At 47.3% G+C, this 21,244-nt stretch overlaps 2 protein-coding genes and 1 pseudogene across 2 annotated transcripts; 2 read left to right on the forward strand and 1 right to left on the reverse strand.

Moving 5' to 3' along the window:
* The first annotated feature begins 790 nt into the window (after positions 1-790).
* LOC136483711 (receptor-like protein 2) lies at positions 791-13,700 on the forward strand (annotated as a pseudogene).
* LOC136483712 (uncharacterized) lies at positions 9,702-12,650 on the forward strand. Its single transcript, XM_066480850.1, has 3 exons — positions 9,702-11,612; positions 11,679-11,996; positions 12,073-12,650. The coding sequence occupies exons 1-3, from the start codon at positions 10,051-10,053 to the stop codon at positions 12,218-12,220; spliced, it is 2,028 nt and encodes a 675-aa protein (XP_066336947.1). The 5' UTR covers positions 9,702-10,050; the 3' UTR covers positions 12,221-12,650.
* Positions 13,701-15,153: 1,453 nt separating the features above from the next.
* On the reverse strand, positions 15,154-16,941 carry LOC136479864 (uncharacterized). The gene is made up of 3 exons (XM_066477593.1): positions 16,309-16,941; positions 15,779-16,164; positions 15,154-15,640 (listed from the first exon to the last, which is right to left on the reverse strand). The coding sequence occupies exons 1-3, from the start codon at positions 16,939-16,941 to the stop codon at positions 15,154-15,156; spliced, it is 1,506 nt and encodes a 501-aa protein (XP_066333690.1).
* Positions 16,942-21,244: the final 4,303 nt, after the last annotated feature.

Raw genomic sequence — 21,244 nt, forward strand, 5'->3', positions numbered from 1 at the left:
GGAAGTAGATTCTAACTCAAATTGTGAACATACATTAAGTAAGAATTTAAGTTCAGAACTTCCATATTAGCCATGTACTCAATCTGGAACTGTGAATCACTTATCCTTGCTCCCCGTACCATAAATATCACTTATATATCCAAGTCCATGGTGCTATTGGTTCATAAAAAGTAGGGGCCCTAATTTGAGGGCTCTTGCTCAAGAATTCTTTAAATTGTCATTTGGAGAGTCCTTTGAATAAAAACTGATCTCTATATCTTTTCACGCTCCAACAACTTCTATATCATGTGTGCACTCTAGAGAGCCAATCCCTCTTTTCAACATTAACTAGCGAGAAATCCAAAAGAGATGATAGCTATATTTGAAGATCTAATTAAATAAAACTATTGGAGGATATTTTTATCAAAATCTTTATTCTTATTAATTAGAAAAAATATAAAGAGACACTTGGAGTTGCTCTTAGGTTAGGCTTCGTCGACCCCTGTGAAATCTGTAGGGGCCCGCTGTCACCAGAAGACATGCTACTTTGTTCTGTAAACATCAGAGAATAAAGACTAAGAAACCACAAAAGTATCGAATACGAGAGGCACAACTTAACAAAACTCGTCTGCATTTGGATATCACAATTTGCAATTCCAGAAAACCTACAGGCAACTGATATAAAAGGGAAAAAAAAAGAGAGTAAAAGCAAAATTTGATCAACATCATCGCCTGTTTTTAAATATTCACTTGCTGGAAGTCCTACGTTGTACAATGCAAAAGACCACCGCAGGAAGTCCTACGTTGTACAATGGAAAAGGCCACACAGCAACAATATTCCTCGAGCAACAGAAAACCAAAAACATTACAAGTATCTTTACTTGCTGTTGCTCTTGTTCTCTTGCTCTTCTTGGCCTCTCCCGTCAGCTCTTGCAAAGAAGAGGAGAAGACCTCCCTCCTTGCGTTCCTCGATGGTCTCTCTCAGGCCTCTGCCCTCAACACTTCATGGAAAAATGACACAAGTTGCTGTTTGTGGGAGGGCGTTACTTTCAATGAGGATGGGGCAGTCATGGATATCTCTCTGGCTTCTATGGGCCTTGAGGGGCACATAACACCCTCACTTGGCAATCTCACCGGCTTGTTGAGGCTCAACCTGTCCGGCAACTTACTCTCCGGTGAACTCCCACCGGAGCTGCTGTGGTCTAGCTGCATCGTCGTCCTCGATGTTAGCTTCAACAAGCTCAATGGAGAGTTCCACAAGCTGCCATCCACCCATGAACTGGCAATGAAGGTAATCAACATCTCAAGCATCTTTTTCACAGGATATTTTCCATCTGACACACTAGATGGCATGAAGAATCTGGCCAGTCTCAACATGAGTAACAATAGCTTTACCGGGAAATTTCCTAGCACGGTTTGTGTTGACAAGCCGTTCTTTGTTTTGCTTGATCTCAGTTACAACCATTTTCATGGTGGCATACCGCCAGAGCTTGGCAGCTGCCCTGTGCTGAGAGTGCTTAAGGCTGGACAAAACCAGTTTAGTGGGACACTCCTCTGTGAGCTTTTGAATGTCACCTCATTAGAGCACCTCTCATTGCCTAATAGCCATTTGCAAGACAAACTTGATCCTGAGCTTGTAGTAAAACTCAGCAAATTAGTTATCCTTGACCTTGCCAGGAATTGGCTAAATGGCGAAATCCCAGATTCTATTGGGCAGCTCAAGATGCTGGAGGAGCTTCACTTAGACTATAACAACATGTTTGGAGAGCTTCCATCATCTTTGAGTAATTGTTCAAATCTCACAATCTTCATCCTTGTTGGCCCACAGGATCACTGGCTCAGGTGAGTGAACCATTCACCAGTCTTGCCTAGCACCCGCTAGTGCTGCCGAGCAGCCACTAGCCGTGCCGACCACGAACAGACGTTGTCCGACCACACACTATGGCCAGAGATAGAAGAAGAGGGAGAACAGAGCATGCACGCACAATACAAGACACCAGCGTTGGCCGAAGCCCTGTCTGTGAGATGGCAAATCTGAGCTCTCTTTACTGAGTTGACGTGGTATCCTATTTATACAACTCTATCCTTCTAGTCCTAGTACAGTTGCCATGCTGCTACAGAAACTAGATAACATACAGGGCTGACTCTGCGCCGGCCACTGCATGTGCCTACAGTGCTGCAGGTGAGCCGTGCGGCGCCTGCACCTGCACCTGCAACGGCTACAGTATCGCAGCAGGGGGCCAGTTCGGCGCCGCCTTCCCTTGCTATGTTCACACAAGGAAAGTAGTAGTTTATTCTAATAATTCTTCCCCTAAACCTACTGCTATTCCTTGTACCCCCTCCATGGCGATCATCTCCTTCAGCTTCGTGAGTCGAAGTCGTCCGAGCGGTTTGGTGAGGACGTCCGCGAGTTGCCGACCAGTTTCGACGAACTCGATAACGATCTGCCATCCATCGACACAGTCCCTGAGGAAGTGGAACTTCACGTTGATGTGTTTACTCCGGTCATGTAGAACCGGATTCTTCGCGAGGGCGATGGTGGGCTGGTTGTCCACCATCAGTGCTGGTGGGTGAGCTTCCACGCCGGTCAGCTCGCCCAGCAGCCGACGTAGCCACACAACTTGGTACGCCGCTGTGGCCGCTGCTACGTACTCTGCCTCGCACGTAGATAGCACCACCACCTTCTATTTTAGTGATAGCCATGAAATTGGGGCCGACCCGAGGAAGACAAGCATGCCAGAGGTGCTCCGTCGCCCGTCAATGTCCCCGCCATGTCTGCATCGCTGAACACAGTGAGCTGAAGCCTACTCTCGCCGGTCTTTGGGAAGATGATCCCATGATCTACTGTCCCCTTGACGTAGCGCAGTAGCCGCTTCACCGTAGCCCAGTGATCCTCTCTAGGATCCTCCATGAAGCGACTGACGTAGCCCACAGCGAACGCAATGTCCGTCCTCGTGTGGACTAGGTAGCGCAGACCGCCGACGATGCTTCGGTAGAGTGTTGCATCCACCTTCGCCACGGTACTGGCATTCATCAACTTCAGCCGCTCCTCCATCGGAGTCACGCATGGCTTGCACTCAGCCATGCTGCTCCTCTCCAATAGCTTGGAGGCATACGCGCTCTGACCGAGCGTGAGTTCCTCCTTTCCCTGTCTCACCTCGATGCCGAGGTAGTAGGAGAGTGCGCCGAGATTGCTCATTCAAAAACGAGCCGCCATCTCGCGCTTGAAGCCGTTGATATCCTCCGTGCGCGCGCCGGTGACGATCAAGTCATGCACATACACACCGACGACGAGCTCCTTCTTCCCCCGTCGCCGCGTGTAGAGCGCGTGCTCGGTTGCGCACCGTTGAAACCCAAGCTTGCCCAGCGTGGCATCAAGCTTGGTGTTCCATGCTCATGGGGCCTGCCGCAGCCCGTAGAGCGCCTTGCGCAGTCGAAGCACCCTATGCTCCTCTCCCTTGACGGCGAAACCTGGAGATTGCTTGACGAAGACCGTCTCCGCCAGCTCGCCATTGAGGAAGGCCGATTTAACGTCCAAGTGATGGACACGCTAGTCCTTTGCTGCTGCCAAAGCAAGTAGCAAACAGACCGACTCCATGCGCGCTACTGGCGTAAAGACCTCCTCAAAGTCTATGCCCTCACGCTGAACAAAGCCTCGGGCGACGAGGCGCGTCTTGTGCTTGATAATGGCGCCGAGCTCGTCCCGCTTGACTTTGTACACCCACTTCAGGCTGATCGGATGGCATCCTGGAGGTGGATCAACGAGCTACCAAGTCTCGTTTTCCTCGATCGCCTTCATCTCCTCTAGCATCGCCCATCGCCAGTTTCCATCGCGCTCGGCTAGCGCGAACGTGGGTGGTTCCTCTGCACTGACGAGTAGCAGCTCTGCGTTGTTGAGCAGCCTGCCCGCCAGACCTGAGGGACCTGTGCCACTGATGATGTCGTCCAGCCTACGGAACATCACCTCCTCACCTTCATGGAAGGCATCCACAAACTCAGTGATGTCATCGGGAGGTGAGGCGAACTCGATTGGTGTTGATGGAGTTCCCTGTTCCGCCGGAGTGCTTGGCATAGCACCTTGAGTGCTCGGCACTACTTTTGGACAGCTCGTCATAACTCCTGCAGTGTTCGACCACACTGTAGGATGTCCTGCCTCAGTCTTGGAGTGGTCGACATCACTATAAGATGTTTTGGCTCCGCCACGGGAGTGCTCGACACCTGTCCTAGAGTGGTCACCACCACTGTAGAACCTCCCAGCACCACTCCTAGTGTGCTCGGTATCCCTCCAGGAGTGCACAACACTCCTTTCGGAGTGCTCGGCATCCCTCCCAAAGTGATTGGCACTGCCCCAGGAGTGCTCGACTCTACCGCCGAAGTGCTCGGTGCTCCTCCCAGAGTGCTCGGCACCTGTTCCCCAGTGTCTCCACCACTGTGGATGACCAAGTGCTCGGCGATGAAGGTGCTGGTGAAGCCTCCTGCTTCCCCCATGCTTGGACTGTTCCAGTCCCAAGCCGCCTCCTCGTCGAACACGACGTCGCGCGAGACAAGGACCTTGTCTCCGCATGGGTCATAGAGCCGGTACGCCTTGGCACCCTCCGCGTAGCCCAAGAACACCATTGGTGTGCTCCTGTCCTCCAGCTTGGTGAGGTTCAGCTTCGTCTTCCTGACATGGCCGATGCAACCGAATGTCCGGAGGAAGGACACGCTCGGCTTGCGCCCATACCAAGCATCGAACGACGTCTTGCCCGTTAGGGCCTTGGTCGGAGCGCGGTTGAGGATGAACACCACCGTTGTCACCGCCTCCCCTCAGAACCTTGCTGGCATGCCTTTGGCCTTTATCATGGATCGGGCCATGCCGACCACCATCTGGTTCCGTCACTCCACCACGCCATTCTGTTGTGGCGAGTACGGCGCGGTGTGGTGTTGCCCCACACCCTGATCCACGTAGTACGCAGCGAACTCCACCGAAGTGAATTCTCCACTACGATCAGTCCTCAGCACATAGAGCTTCTTGCTGCTCTCGGCCTCTGCGCGCATCTTTAACTTCTTGATCGCCGCCGCCGCTTCATCCTTGCTCGTCAGGAGTTGCAGCCACATGTAGCGACTGAAATCATCCATGAGTAGGAGGAAGTACCGCCGACCACCGCATGTAGCAGGCGTGATTGGCCCATAGAGGTCGCCGTGGACGAGCTCGAGAGCATCCTTCGCGCGATACTTGGCCGTCTTTGGGAAAGGTAGCCTCCTCTGCTTCCTAGCCAAGCAGCTATCACACAGCTCGCCTCCGTGCTTGATGTGGGATAGCCCTCGGACCATCTTCTCCAGCCAACCAAGCGCGTCGAAGCTAAGATGTCCGAACCGAGCATGCCACATCCACAGTTCCTCAGAGTGCCTTGCCGCCAGGCACACCGGCTGCTCTACCTTCAGGTTGAGCAGATACAACCGATTCAGGGACCTCTTCACCTTGGCAAGAAGTCATTGCTCCCAGTCCCTGATCCTAAGGACTCCGTCCTTGATCAGTACCTCGCTACCGCGCTCATCCAGATGACCAATGCTGATGATGCTGGAACGCAGCTGTGGGATGTAGTATACATCCGTTAGCGCACGGTGCTCCCCGTTCTGGCACTTGAAGATAATGGTGCTGCGCCCTTGGATAGCCACCCTTGAGCCGTCACCAAACTTCACCATACCGGTAACATCGCCGTCGAGCTCGGAGAAGGATTCCTTGGAGCTCATCATGTGGTTACTGGCACCAGAGTCCAGATACCACCGCTACTCCTGGTCGGCGCCCACACGTTCGAGGTGAACTTGGGCATGTGGTTCATTGAGGTTGACGGTCTTCAAGGCCTTCCCAGGTCCTTCCACCACCATCAGCTCCACCTTCTCCTCACCCTCGATGTCATGCAGTGCACAGAATGTCGCCATCAGGATAGTGGCCTCATCCTCATCACTGGCTTGCGCCAGATGAGCCTCAGCCTTCTTATCCTGCTTGCGGTTTGGGCACTCCCGTGCCGAATGGCCCATCTTCTCGCAACGCCGGCAGGCATTGGGGTCGACCTGCTTCTTCTTCTCTGAAGAAGCCTTGCCATTGTGCTTGCCATCACCACCGCGGCTAGAGGAGGCTACCTTCCCGGAGTTCCTCCGAGCAGCCCACTCCTCTTTCGTCAGCAGGAGTTTCCTGCTGTCCTTCGTTGCTGTCGTCTGCTCTAGGCGTTTGTCCACCACCCGCAGACGGCCTGTCACATCCTCAATGGTGAGGGTGGACAAGTCCAGCATCGTCTCTATGGAGAGAGCGATCTGGATGTACTTTGCCGGCACGGAGTGGAGGTACTTAGAGACCGCTTCCTCTTCATTGATGGTGACGCCATGGCTCTTTAGCTTGCTGATGAGCGTCTACAGGCGGAGGGAGAAGTCCTCCACCATTTCACCATCCTTGAACTTGAGCTTGGCGTACTTCTGCTTCAAAAGCAGGGCCGTCGCCTTCTTTGCGTAGTCGGAACCAACGCGCATCGCCGCAATAGCCTCCCACGCCTCCTTAGCCGAGCTCTTCGTCCCCAATGGCTCCCTGTACTCCACCGGTACAGCAGCGAGGATAGCCTCCAACGCTAACATGTCATCTTCTTTACAGTCGGTGCCCTTGTCAACAGCATTCCAGAGCCGTCGAGCTCTGAGCTTGACCTTTATGGTCACCGACCACTCTCCATAGTTGGTGCGAGTCAGCATCGACCAACTGGTGCCGCTGACCTCCCACACTGTTTGAACAACGACTTCCGGTCGTGGCTGGGCAGCCACAGCAGTGCCACTGCTGTCACCTACTTCCGAACCGCCTGTTATCGCTAGTGGTTAGTCTGGCGACGGCGCTTGTACAGCTCTGATACCACTTGTTGGCCCACAGGATCACTGGCTTAGGTAAGTGAACCACTCATCAGTCTTGCCTAGCACTCGCTAGTGCTACCGAGCAGCCACTAGCCGTGCCGACCACGAACAGACATTGTCCGACCACACACTATGGCCAGAGATAGAAGAAGAGGGAGAATAGAGCGTGCACGCACAATACAAGACACCAGCGTTGGCCGAAGCCCTGTCTGTGAGATAGCAAATCTAAGCTCTCTTTACTGAGTTGTCGTTGTATCCTATTTATACAACTCTATCCTTCTAGTCCTAGTACAGCTGCCATGCTGCTACAGGAACTAGATAACATACAGGGCTAACTCTGCGCCGGCCACTGCATGTGCCTACAGTGCTGTAGGTGAGCCGTGCGGCGCCTGCACCTACAGCGGCTACAGCATCACAGCAGGGGGCCAGTTCGGCGCCGCCTTCCCTTGCTGTGTTCACACAAGGAAAGCAGTAGTTTATTCTAACAATCCTGAACGGCAATAACTTCCACGGAAAACTCACAAATTTCGACTTCTCCACCCTACCCAACCTTAAATTTCTAGATTTTAGATCAAACAAGTTCAGTGGCACAGTTCCAGAAAGCATCTACTCTTGCAGCAACCTTATTGATTTGTGGTTATCTTACAACGAACTCCACGGTCAATTTTCTTCAAGAATAAACAATCTCAAGTCCCTAAGATTCCTAGGTGTCTCTCATAACAATTTTACAAACATCACAAATACACTTCAGATCCTTAGTTCCTCTACGACTCTCTCTCTCTTAATAATGGGGGGAAACTTCAAGCATGAGACCATGCCAGACTATGATGCATTTTATGGATTTAAGAATCTCAAGGGACTTGCCATAAGTGACTGTTCACTGTATGGAAATTTACCAAACTGGCTGTCCAAGCTTAAATTGTTGCAAGCACTGCTTTTAAACAACAATCAACTCAGTGGACCAATCCTAGCATGGATTAATACCTTAAACTTCCTTTTCTATATAGACATGTCGAATAACAGTCTTACCGGTGATATACCAGTAGCACTGATGGAGATGCCAATGCTTGAACAAGCCAAATCAGACCAAAATTTCCTAGACACATCTGTATTTCCATTTCCTCTTTATCTGGCTCCATTTCTCCAATACCGTACGACCAATGGTTTCCCAAGAACAATCAATCTAGGCTACAATAAACTTACTGGTGTAATCCCACCGGAGCTTGGTGATTTAAAAGGACTGCTTGTACTCAACCTGAGCATTAACAACTTATATGGGGAGATTCCAGAATCAATTGGCAACCTTGTGAATCTACAGGTGCTAGACTTGTCATACAACAATCTGACCGGCGTGATCCCTTCCATGTTGGAGACACTTCACTTCCTTTCCAAATTTGACATTTCTAACAATGATATGGAAGGGCCTATTCCAACTGGAGGTCAGTTCAGCATGTTTCCAGACAGTAGCTTTGTTGGAAACCCAAAGCTATGCAGCCCTACCCTGGTGCACCTTTGTGTGCCCCATTGTAGTTCAACAGAAGCAGCTGCACTTCCCATTGGGACATCTAATTATTTGCCACTCTTACGGAGGCCGACTCTCTGATTGCCAACTTTGTGGTGGCAACTACAAAAATGTCCTAGAAAATAGTAACTCGCCTAATATTTTGCCATTTTTGCTGACGTGGCATGCCAGATCAGCCAACCAGCTTGAAAACGGGCCGTTGATGCTCGAAGACCGAAGCCAAAAGACCATTCTGCCCCCGCCGTGTATTGCTTAACCAGCGCCGTCTCTCCCCCTCCCATCTGTTCAGTCCACTCGCTTCTCTCCGGGATTCTCTCCCGTCCCTCCCCTTTCATTCCCCATGGCGGCGCTTGCTCGAGGCGGGCAGGCGGGAGCTCGACGGCGGCGCCAAGTCGCAGGACGGCACGACGCCTGCAAGGTTAGATCTACTTCCTTCTTCTACCTACGCGTGGCATCTGTGAATGGGGGGATTCCTGATGCTAGGGTTTCCTAATTTTCGTGTGTTGATGTAGGATTCGGATGTAGAGCAAACCATTAGCCACGATGGTGTTGTCTCCGTGCCCCCCATGGTATGTTTCATTGTTATGGCATGTATGTGAGGGGATCCCGTATGTGAGGGATGTCCTAACTCCCAATTTGTTTGTTTTGCTTGTCACTGTCAGGATTGATCCTGACAATGCTTTTAGAATCCATGTTAGCGTTGATAAATACACTTTGGCTAACGACTATGGAGTGGTTGACCTAGATGCTCAAGAACATGACCTGTGGTTTGACAGTAGCAATGTGTACACACTGAATGACTTTGTAGATGATATGGCCAGCAAGATCATTTGGGGCCGCAGTCAGCAACTGCTTATTTGGGGTGTTGACATTGACAGTGGAACAGAGTGGAAGGTTACTAGCAGTGATCAGTTTGAGGAGATGATAATGTCTAGGATGGATGAGAAGGTAATGCATGTTAGTTGTGATGTTGTTGAGAAAGATGCAGTTGGTCTGAATGATGTTGTTAGCGGAGCAAACAAAGGTGGGTCTTCTACTACTGCTGCCCATTCTGGTGTGACAAATGCAGGACATGCAGAGAATGCAGAAGGCTTAGGTGACACTTGTAGTACTCCTGAAGAAGGTAGAGCTGAAGAAAATGTGGTTGATTGGAACACATTGACTATATTGGCTGATGAGAACTGTGATGGTCAAGCTAATGCTGTGGTAGATGAGGATCAAATCTATGAGGCTTTTGGATTCAAGGCAGCAGATGAGGCTACTACAGATGAGGTTCCTATTCCTAACATACCTGCTGATGTGGAGGATGAAATGAATGAGGCAGCAATCCCTGTTAATGATGACCTAGGAGATGAGCCAATGTTTGGTTGGGATAGAGACAACCCTGACATGAGTGTTGGAACACTGTATCCTTGCATGGATGATTTTAGGATGGCAGTTAGGCAGCATGCTATTGTGAATGAGTTTCAATTGGGGACAGAGAAGTCTGACAAGGAGAGGTTTAGGGGCTACTGCAGTTCCAAGGGCTGCCCATGGAAAATTAGAGCTAGGACACTGAAGGATGGCAGTGTCAGGGTACCAATACTAACACTTTTTTTTGTCCTTTTGGTGTAACCTTATTTCTGATATTTGCATGTTGTATATGAATTTATCTTAACTATTTCTGACATTTCTTCATGTATGTGCAGATCCAAATCAATAAGGGTACCCACAAGTGTCCTTCAAAGAGTAGAGTTCTTGGGAGGATGGCATCCCAGAAGTGGATTGCTGAGAGGGCTATACCACTATTGAAGGATAATCCTGAGATGGGCCCCAAAGCTGTAAAGGAAGAGTTAGAGAAGAAGTACAACATAAAGATTCCATATCAGACTGTATTTTATGGGAGACAGAGGGCTATAGATAAATTATTTGGTAAGTGGGATGATTGTTTTGATTATTTGTTTAGATTCAAGGCTGAGATTGAGCTTAGGTCTCCTGGTAGTGTAGTTGAGATAGATACAGTTACTGTGGAAGGCAAGGTTCACTTCAGTAGATTTTTTTGTGCCTTCAAAGCAAGTATAGATGGATTTAGAGATGGCTGCAGACCCTATATTAGTGTAGATTCAACTGCTCTCAATGGTGAGTGGAATGGCCACATGCCTGCAGCCAATGCAATAGATGGCCACAATTGGTTGTACCCAATTGCTTTTGGCTTCTTTGATTCAGAGACCAAGGATAATTGGACTTGGTTCATGGAACAGTTAGGGAAAGCAATAGGGCCAATGAACCACTTGGCTATATGCACTGATGCATGCAAAGGGCTAGAAGCAGCTGTGAAAAAGGTTTTCCCTGGAGTAGAGCAGAGAGAGTGTTTCAGGCATCTCATGGAAAATATAAAGAAAAGGTTTACAGGAAATGCCTATGCCAAGTACATGTGGCCAGCAGCAAGGGCATGCACAGTAGAGAAGTTCAATAAATTGATGGACAAAGTTATTGAAGCCTATCTAGGAGTTGTTCCATGGTTGAAGGAACATCACAGTTTACTGTGGGCCAGGAGTGGATTCAAGGAAGAGATCAAGTGTGACTTCATAAATAACAATTTGGCTGAATCTTGGAATGCATGGATCCAAGCACACAAAGATCTACCATTAGACATTCTAGCTGATGCTATCAGGCATAAGACAATGGTACTTTTTGAGAAGAGAAGGAAGATATCCAAGGCCCTAAAAGGATTCATACTACCAGCAATAATTCATCAGCTAAATGCAGCCTCAAAGGGACTGAACCATCTGAAGGCAACTAAGGGTGGACCCAACCAAGCAGAGGTGATAGTCATGTACAATGATAAAGTTGTCAAGAGGCATGTTGTCTACCTGGACCAACATGAGTGTACATGCAGAGAGTGGCAAGTGAGTGGCAAGCCCTGTCCCCATGCACTGACAGTCATAACAACTGAAAGGCAGCCAAATATGGAGCAATATGTGGATGTGGCCTACTCAGTGCACAAGTTCCAAGCAGCATATGCAGGAATGATTCCTGTCATCACTGATAAGAGCCAGTGGCCGGTAGTTGAGAAGGGATTCAAGCTTCTTCCACCAATTGGGAAGAAAAGGGGACTTGGGAGGCAAAGGAAGAAGAGGGTTAAGGGATGCCTGGAGAGAAGTGGCAAAGCCACAAGGCAGGTTACTTACAAGGGCTGTGGTGAATTAGGCCATAGAAGGACCAGTTGGAGGTGCCCACTAAGTGGCACCAAAAAAAGGTAACTTACTAACCTACCTTTGCTGAAATCCTTTCACCATTGCTAACTAACTTAATGAAATTGCAGGAAGAGGACAAGAAAGACAAAGACCAAAAAGGGGCCAAAGAAGGGTGCTGACAAGGAGTATGAACCTACTCCAGCTAGTGAAACTGCAGCAGCACCACCTGAGCCTTCACCAGCTCCACCAGTAGAAGCAGCACCTGAGCCTTCACCAGCTCCACCAGCAGAAACAGCACCTGAGCCTTCACCAGCTCCACCAGCAGAAGTAGCACCTGAGCCTTCACCAGCTCCACCAGCAGAAGCAGCACCATCACCAAGGACTCTAAGAACAAGGGCAGCAGTAGCAAGGGAAAGAGAGGCAGAGGAAGCAGCAGCAGCAGCAAGGTAAAATCTGAACCTAAATTGTGACTCAGGAACTTGCCATCTCGGCAACAGCTCACTAAACCACTTTCAAATGCAGGAGGTTGAACTTGGAAGCTCCACAACCACTTGAAATGATCATTCCAGAGGCTGAATCTCTGCCAAACCCTGCACCAGCCAAGAAGATGACCCCTAGGAGGAAGCAGCTAGCCACAAAGGTGAAGAGTTCTTCTGCCAAGGGAAACTGATGAAGCAATGAATCCTTGTGATCCATATTTTGGGAACTCTGTTATGTCATTGAAAGGTGCATGAACAACTTGTTATGGTATTGTAAGTTGAATGGACAACTTGTAATGTATTGCCTTATAGGCCTGAACAACTTGTGATGACTTTGCTAGGGTTGTGTCATGTATGCAGACTGAACTTGCTATGTTTGTGTCATGTATGCGGACTGAACTTGCTATGGTTGTCAAGAGCATATCAGTGGTCTTGCAGTGATGATTTTTGGATATCATGTACAAGTGAAATAACAGAAACAATATTCCATTAACCATTCAACATTTTCACACATATATGCCCACTGATTGGTCAGACTCATACTAAAACACAGAGCTCATTACTCAACTGAGATACAACTTGAAATAGTTCAACGGGATCCCTAGTTCAACTAACAGACAAGGGAACTAACAACTAGTCAAACTAACAGAGAACACATACATAGCTCCAACCACTACACCAGCACCCATGACCAAGCTCAAAGCCTTCACTGCACCAACCAAAGCATCCAGCTTCACCTCCATTGAGTTCTTCTGCACACGCACCAGTGCCCTTGAATCAGCTTCTTCCTCTACTGCGCCATGTTGTTCTAGATTCATCACAATCTTCCCCTGGTCCACCAATATGGCTAGGTACTCTCGCTGCCACTCAAAAAACCTACAAGATCCTGGAACCTAATCACATGGAAACATATTTGATGTGACAATCGATTCAAAACCCTAACAAATCGGAACCCAAAGAATGTGGCTTACCCCTTGCATGTTCCTGGGACATTTGAAGAAGACACGACCCTTGTTGCATTTCTCATCTGTCTGGGCCACGAGCTCGAGCACCCTCTGCAGCCCACACTCCTCGCACATGATGAGGGGGAGCCCTGTCTGCCTCCCGAGTGGGTACTCCCCTATCCTATCCGGCAGCTGCGGACGCCTATTGCGTGTTGATGAGCTCGCTCGATGGGACATGGCGGCTAGGGTTGGGGAGGGCAATGGAGGGGCGCCGGCGACCAAGGACGGGGAGACGAGGGATCCCGGGAGACGAAGGAAGAAGAAGTGCGGAGAGAAGCGAACAGATGGGAGGAGACGGCGCTGGTTAAGCAATACACGGCGGGGGCAGAATGGTCTTTTGGCTTCGGTCTTCGAGCGTCAACGGCCCGTTTTCAAGCTGGCTGGCTGATCTGGCATGCCACGTCAGCAAAAATGGCAAAATATTAGGCGAGTTACTATTTTCTAGGATATTTTTGTAGTTGCCACCACAAAGTTGGCAATCAGAGAGTCGTCCTCCGTAAGAGTGGCAAATAATTAGATGTCCCCTTCCCATTGCCTCCACAGAACACTACATTGACAAGGTCATCTTTGTGATTGCCTTTGGTATATTCTTTGGAGTTGGAGTTCTATATGACCAGATGGTTTTGTCCCGATACAACTGTGTTGGCCCAATCTGGTTCAGCTGTAATAGGCTATAATAACATGTCCTCTGGCTTATGGATATCAAATGGACAGTACTGAAGTAAGCAACAAATACCATGTGCGTCGCGATTGCCATCAGAGTCTCCAAGCATGTCATGCATCACCAGCAGCAAGGTCAACCTGATCGAGTTGTCATGGTCAGAGTTTGTTAATCATGTTCTGCTTGAAATGGATAAGTAAAAGAAAACGAAGGAATGGACTGATCGATGGAGGAATAGAAGAATTTGTAATCAAACAATGAACTAGGTATGTTTAGTCCCACACCCGTCTCAGGGTTATGTGTAACTTTGCGTAATGTTTCACAAATTATGTAATGGGCTTTGCTACGATACTCCCAAATGACCATGAGCCCGTTCATTTAATTAGATTGGATATGGTTAGAAACATATATTACTTTCTACAAAGTAATTGATGAAACATAGATTTATTATTTTTTAATTTTATAAAATAGAATAAATAAGGAAAATGGATTGTGACAGCCTAATAGAGGTAAGGAAGGGGCCGAATCGACTAGAGAGTTCATGACTCGATTTTGAAGACGGGCAAGGGAACCAAGAATTCTGATGAAAGGATTGCACTATTAGCCGTAAAGAAGGGACTGCGAGTAGGACCATTGTGGTTTTATGCTCACAAGGGCGCATTCCGGAGGATTTAAATATAAAGATTTTTTTGAGATTAAGCAGTACAACGAAGATGCTCATAATGCACGTACACTCACCTCTGTGATAGGCACGCACACAAACCCAAAGACCGCGTTAGCAAATCGAGGCCTACCACTAAAAGAAATGCACGCACACTCACTCCTATGAAGTCAGTCATGTAAACCCTACCCCTATGAGCACCTTCAAAGAAGGGGCCGGTAAATCCTAGAGACAAGATGATTGACGAAGTCACCATTGACGTCTCGGTGCCGATCACCTTGTCAACGACAACGTCGTTTACCACTAAAAATAGAATGCTACTGAGGCTATTATAATCACTAGGCTACATACCTTTTCGTTAAAGATGCTTTTTTTAGATATAATAGATACACACTTGATCTATTGGAGGTAGTAAATCTTTTTTTTTTTGCAACTTTGATATAACAAAATTTAATTAGCATAAACTATCTATTTTTTATGCATGTAACCGGGCCGCATGGAGGTGCCAACGTAAATGAAATTGACTTTACTTGCGTACGTGCCAACTTACAGTATATGAAACCTTTACGTGCCTACCTGCCAACTTACGTGTCTGAGGACTGAGGTATATATATGAAATTTTACATGTGTATATCAGTGACGGATCTAGGATTTCAATCATGGGGGTACGGACGAAAACGATATAGTCAACGAACATGGACACGACATAATTAGATCACTAAACGATGATAAAATAGTTGTGATAAGTTACATGTTTTCAACTTTCCATAATTCTAATATACTAATATAAGTTTCCAGCTAAAGCTTCACATGCCGAAAAAAGCGTTTAATGATATCTTCATTGCTTACACGTCGAAAAAAGTCACGCTCAATAAATGTGACCAAACAATCATTTAAGTATTGATCACCCATCTTATTCCGAAGCTTGGTCTTCACATAGTTCATTCCTGAAAAGACTCTCTCAACACTTGCAGTAGCTATGGGAAGGATGAGGACCAATTTCAGCAATAAATAAACCTGTTTAAAGCGATCATGCTTCTTTGTCTCAACTAGTTTGATTGATAGCTCATTAAGATTCTTCACTTGTTGAAACCTTGTGTCGTTTCGCACATCAACAATAAACATATTAAGCTGCGAAGAAAGTTGGACCAAATCTGTACTTGTAAAATCTTGAGGATAAAACTTTGCAAGTTTCATAAGTTTATCTTTATCAAAAGCAGCAAATGAATTAGCTGGATTTAGAGCAGCCATGCAAACAAGAAGCTCTGTATTAACTTCATCAAACCTGCCCCAGTAAGGAGAAAATAAATTATTACGAAAGGAAAAAACAAAAAAGCTGAACAATAATAAAATAATAAGCAAGATATATTATCAAACCTGCTATTGAGCTCTTTGGAGTTGCATATCAATGACACTTAGAAACATTTCAACATGGAACCGATGAAGATTCTTTACTTTCACAAAGTAACGTTTTGGTCTCCCCACAAGCACATAAAAACCATCCATATCAGGAACCTTGACTCGATGTTTAACACAAAAAGATGTGACATCCTTCAAAAAGGTTTCCCATTCATTGTCCTCTCGCAACACTTGCAAATGGAACTTAGTCATCTCAATAAGTTCAATAGCATTAATAATGTCTTGATCCCTTTTTTGCAAAGCCTTGCATAACTCATCAGTATATCCAAATATGGTCAGCAATAAGTGTGCCATGAATATAAAGTCAAATGACTCAATTACTGTCAAGCAATTTTGAGCTTTTATACGCTCAGATTGAGATTTATCTTTTGAGATCTTCCCAAGAACTTTCTGGAGTGTGGGATACATAGCAATAATACGAGAAATAGTCTTGTAGTGAGTTCCCCATCGAGTATCTCCTGGCCTACCCAGACCCATCTCTTGATTTAAACCTTGTCATGTTTCAATTTCACCCTGTTCTAAAGCTTCCAAAACCTCCTGTGCCTGGGCTTCTCTAAGCATGTGATGCTTTCTATAAGAAATCCCAACAACATTCAAAATATTTGTGACACAATCAAAAAATGCGACACAGTCATCATTTTGTTTGGTAACAGCAACAAGAGTCAATTGGAGTTGGTGCGCAAAGCAATGAATATAGTGTGCTGAAGGAGATTCGTCCATGATTTTTGTTTTCAGCCCATTGATTTCCCCCTTCATGTTACTAGCTCCATCATATCCTTGACCACGACATTTAGATAATGTCAATTTGTGCTCCATAAGAAGAGACACTATTGCATCTTTTAGTGTTGAAGAAGTAGTATCCTGAACATGAACAATACCAAGGAATCTTTCTGTAACCCTCCCTTTTTTGTCAACATACCTTATGCAAAGAGCTAACTGTTCCTTTTGGTAAACATCACTAGATTCATCAGCAAGTATAGAAAAGTAGTCATCTCTAAGATCTTCAATAATAAGTTTGCTAGTTTCTTTGGCACAACAGTTAATGATATTTGTTTGTATGGAATGGGCAGTCATCTGGCAATTCTTGGGAGCATTCTGTCCTGTAACCTTTCTAACATCTTCAAACATTTCACCCAACCATTTTTGGAGTTCCTTAAAATTCCCCATATTGCTAGATGTGTCACTTTCATCATGTCCCCGACAAGACAGCCCTTGACGCAAAAGAAACCTCAGACAACCAATTGAGTAGGTTAAGCGCGCCTTATATTTAACATTTTCTTCTGTGGTGTGCTTAATGTAAGTACTTGCTATTGATGCTCTTGGCCTAATGAAATTAGTAAATTTCTCAAGAGCTTCATTGTGGGTGCTTGTAATGCTTCCAACATGCAGGCTGGTTCCATTTTCTAAACCCACTATTCACAAAAGCATCACCACCAACATAATTAGCTGTATCCGCAAACAAATAACAAACAAAGCAGAAGGCAGCATCCTTTTCCACACTGTACTCAAGCCAATCATACTTGTCAAACCATCTAACCGGAAAGCGACGCTTACCACCAATTTGTCGCTGTGGAAAATTATATGTCCTTGGCTGGCATGGCCCTTTTGCAATATATCCTCTTCTCACTGCATCTTGCTCATTGGCAGAATATTGGATGATGGGGATCCTCTTTCTAGATCATGGGGAAGACGATCAACATCATAAATTCCCTCTTCTGTCTCTTGTTCCTCATGTATTTCTTCGTCACTAGGATTTTTAGGTCTTGCTTCTTGATCTTCCATCTCCTGTGTCTCATGTATTTCTTCCTCACAAGGAATTTCAGGTCCTACTTGCTGATCATGAATAATTAGTTGATTTGGAGTGGAAGAAGACACCTTTTGTGCTTTCTGTTTCTGAGCATGAGCATTCCATAGAGATGCAAGATTGTTATTCCTCTTCATGCTACTTGATCCTTGATGTTCTGCAGTCTGCAATAATCGGTCAAATTAGAAGAGGGATTCCGCAAACTAGAACTCATTATTGATGGGAATATTCTGGTAAAAAAAATGATTGATCAGTGATCGCAATAGAACAAGATTGAATTTTTACCCTTTGCAACTTGTCAATTTGGCAGTTCCTGGGCATATTGGCGTAGCGTGTAGGACGGGCAGACGGCCGGAGGAAAGGTCGAAAATCGGAAGCAGGCAAGCAGCGCCTCAGCCAGCCGGCCGGCCGTCAGACAACGACCGAACGACGACGACGAGGGTTTCCGTCTTTGTAGCGGCGGCGGGCGGGGTTGAGGAAGGAGTTGTATCGCTGTGACGCGTCGTTTCGTATTCGGCAGATCGGCAAAGTGCTTATTATACATCAATATGTTTGGAAATGGGCTGCTATACGTTTGAAAATGGACTGCAGCTGGGCCTAGAAAGAGTATTATACATATACAAGATATTAAAGAATATATATACTTGATTTTTTTTCAAAAATTTTGGGGGGACAGCTGTACCCCCATGCTACTACTGTAGATCCACCCCTGGTGTATATAAGATTTTACGTGGTTAGTTTACGTGCTTAATATATGTTACAACTATGTGTTTTATTAGAAGACTCTTTGAAATATATAGCGTAGTTTTAAGTGATCTAGTATAATGTATACACTTTATTATGTAACGTGCTCAATATGTGAGTAGATAGGGATTCGCTTGGTCACACACAAAAGGAAGAGGGAATTCCTTGTGTGCCATTAAAAAAGATCGTAATGCCTTATGAGCCTCTGAAAAAGTTCAGCGGTCTTCAGCGTCACTGTTCAAACTTTTTTGTGCCCTCATGCCACTGCCGTCAATTTGGGCTCTGACGCCGTCAAACTGCAGGTGTGAAAAGTCAAAAATACCCTTAAGTCTAAATATGTTATTAATTTTTTTGAGCATCTTAACGACTTCAAATGAAAAAAACTCAAAACTATAAAGTTGTAGATCTCATCAAGATCTATAATTTTCATATAAAAATTATCTTCATTTAATTCCGTAAAAAAATATAATTTGATATGATTAATATATGTTAGAAAAATCACATCTTCGGGCTTGTTCGGGACCAGCCGGATGAAGAGCTCCGGCTGTGCGTCTAGCTTTGACTTGTCCGTCAGGCTCTCGAACCGGATCTTGTCAAGCGCCTGCATTGCAAGTTTGCCATTGATTAGATTGTTGTTGGGTGTAAAGCAGAGCATTTCAATTCGCGAAACAGAGCATCCTGAATGACAAGAAGAGCGCAAAACAGAGGATCGATTCTATCACAAGATGATGATTTGATCGGGAAGGGAGGAATTTACATCGGGCTGTTGTAGGAGAATCGAATGGACTGCTTTTGCTTGCTCTCGACGAGACTGTTGTAGGAGAATCGAATCGAATGCTTTGTTGTCGCGGCTGGATTGCTGAAAGGCAGGCGATCGAACGCTCAATTGACGCTTGCTTGGTTTCTTGTCACGCCGAGGTCGAACGAACAGATGGCTGCCTTTATAGGAGGGCAGTGGATGGATCAGGGAGGGAGGGTTCGCAGGTGTTCCAGTGTCTTCACAAATTCACAAGATCCGATTAATCTGTGATAGTTTGGAGGAACAAATCGGATGAGCTGAATATTTGGAGAACGAGCTACTCAACCAGGGCACGCGGATCTGATCCAAGCAGCCTTCTCTTATCCTTCGATTCACCACCGCCGGATCGTTGGTTTGGTTGCCTTTCCCCACCCACAACGTTGCTCTTGCTCCTACTCTACCGACCATACCGCCACCACAGAGAGTAGCGCATCACCGGTCCGCCACAGCCGCGGAGCCCCCACACGCCGTGTGAGGCAGCCACCGGCTGTCCGTGTGGCACGGCGAGCCGTTCAAGTGGGAGGGCCGATGCGGCGGCGGCGACGACGACGACAGGCTACCGCTGAGCGATGAGGCCCTTCTCCTCGTCTTCTTGGCGCTCTCGTTCACGACCGCGGACCTTGTCTGCTGCATCGCCACCTGCCGGTGCTGGCGCCGCCTCGTGTCGGCCGACGCCGCCTTCATCTGCCCACGCGTGACCCCACGCTTGGACCCCAGCATCAGGAGCCTCGCGCTTGGCTTCTTCCACCCGCCGTGGCTGCCTCCTAGAAAGCCACCTGCTCGTACGCCCCGGCCTCGCCGCCGCAGGACATCAGGTCCACCACCATGGCTTGCCTCCTCCTCTGCTGCCTGCCTCCTTCCGGCCTTGGGAGCGGCTCTAGAGCCTAGATCGTTCCTTGGATGGTGTTGGAGGTCAGATCCGCACGGTGGTGCTACTGCTGCTTTCTTGGGTTGTGGGATTGTGAGGTGGGAACAGATGGTGGTGGGGGGTGGCAGTGGTGGACGACGAGCGCGTAGCGGCGGCGGACGGCCACGGCGAGCAGCTCGGCGTGGGCACGGCAGAGCGCGACGGCCTCCTGCTGCCGACGCTGGTGGCTGCGTTGCGGGCGCGCTTAGAGGTTCAGAGTGAAGTGGAGCAGGCATGCAGAGGCCGTGAGGATGGAGGGTGAGGGACTGAGTCGATGACGCGTGGGCTCCACATGTCATTGAGACGGAGGTTGCTGGTCAAAACCGCTCAACGTTGGTCAAAACCGCCTTGCCCCCGCCCAGGTGCTAAAAGTGATGGTTTTGACAGTTGAGGTACCGGTAATAGACAGTTTCGTAGTTGAGGGTTAAAATTAGAGGCTTTTACATGTATGCCATTAAAAAAGTTTGTAATTACACATAAGACATTAAAAAAATTGACCGCACACGAGTGATGTGCACATGTCTATGCAGCACGTGTAGCAAGTTGTTGTGGCCCGATCTTCTCGTAGGATCTGCGAACTTGATAAATTGTCGTTGCGCGACCTGGTGAAGAGGCAATGCACCGCGAGGCTGTCCACGCGATGAACTACCGAGACAATCACCCTTCCATGTACCGACGAACAGTCCACGCAATCACGCCGTATAGACGTGAAGGCACAAACTGGGTGAACCGCAGTTCGGCGTTCTACAACTCCCTTAGGAATCGAAAGAACAAGTTTGCAAGCCTCTCAAGACTCACGCATAAACAAAACTCCACGAGTTTGTGTATTCTGAATTCAGCTAATCAAGATCTGACCTTTCATTGTCTAGTACAAGATATATATAGGGATATGGACGTTCAGCTTGGAGTAAATGGCAGCATGCGCATGCACCAGTGGATTTCGTGGCTGGTTCGCGCGTCTTTCAGCTTCTGATAGCAGTTACTAAAATGAGCATAACTCTTTATTGGGAAGTCCAAATAATGAGCCGTTTGATGGGCTGGAAAGTAGACTTGAAGATGCTTCCATCCACATATAGAACACCATCTAACTCCTTGTATTCTGTCCATGATGATGCTTGGAATTCATACCATATATCAGTCATCTAGCTTCTGGTTGCATTTCCATGCAAAGGTGATGAACCACCATTTTATTCTTGCACACCATAGGCTTCTTGGT

Source organism: Miscanthus floridulus, chromosome 9 (genome assembly GCF_019320115.1).
Source record: "Miscanthus floridulus cultivar M001 chromosome 9, ASM1932011v1, whole genome shotgun sequence".
In the NCBI taxonomy this organism is placed as follows: domain Eukaryota; kingdom Viridiplantae; phylum Streptophyta; class Magnoliopsida; order Poales; family Poaceae; genus Miscanthus; species Miscanthus floridulus.

Bases quoted from the DNA above. Each gene is read 5' to 3' on its own strand.
- LOC136483712 (XM_066480850.1), top strand. From the start codon at position 10,051: ATGTATGTGCAGATCCAAATCAATAAGGGTACCCACAAGTGTCCTTCA. The intron at 11,613-11,678 runs GTAACTTACTAA...ATGAAATTGCAG, and splicing joins CTAAGTGGCACCAAAAAAAG to GAAGAGGACAAGAAAGACAA. The intron at 11,997-12,072 runs GTAAAATCTGAA...TTTCAAATGCAG, and splicing joins GAAGCAGCAGCAGCAGCAAG to GAGGTTGAACTTGGAAGCTC.
- LOC136479864 (XM_066477593.1), bottom strand. From the start codon at position 16,941: ATGGGGAATTTTAAGGAACTCCAAAAATGGTTGGGTGAAATGTTTGAA. The intron at 16,165-16,308 runs GTTTTGGAAGCT...CCCACACTCCAG, and splicing joins GAGAAGCCCAGGCACAGGAG to AAAGTTCTTGGGAAGATCTC. The intron at 15,641-15,778 runs GTTTCTAAGTGT...TTACTGGGGCAG, and splicing joins CATCGGTTCCATGTTGAAAT to GTTTGATGAAGTTAATACAG.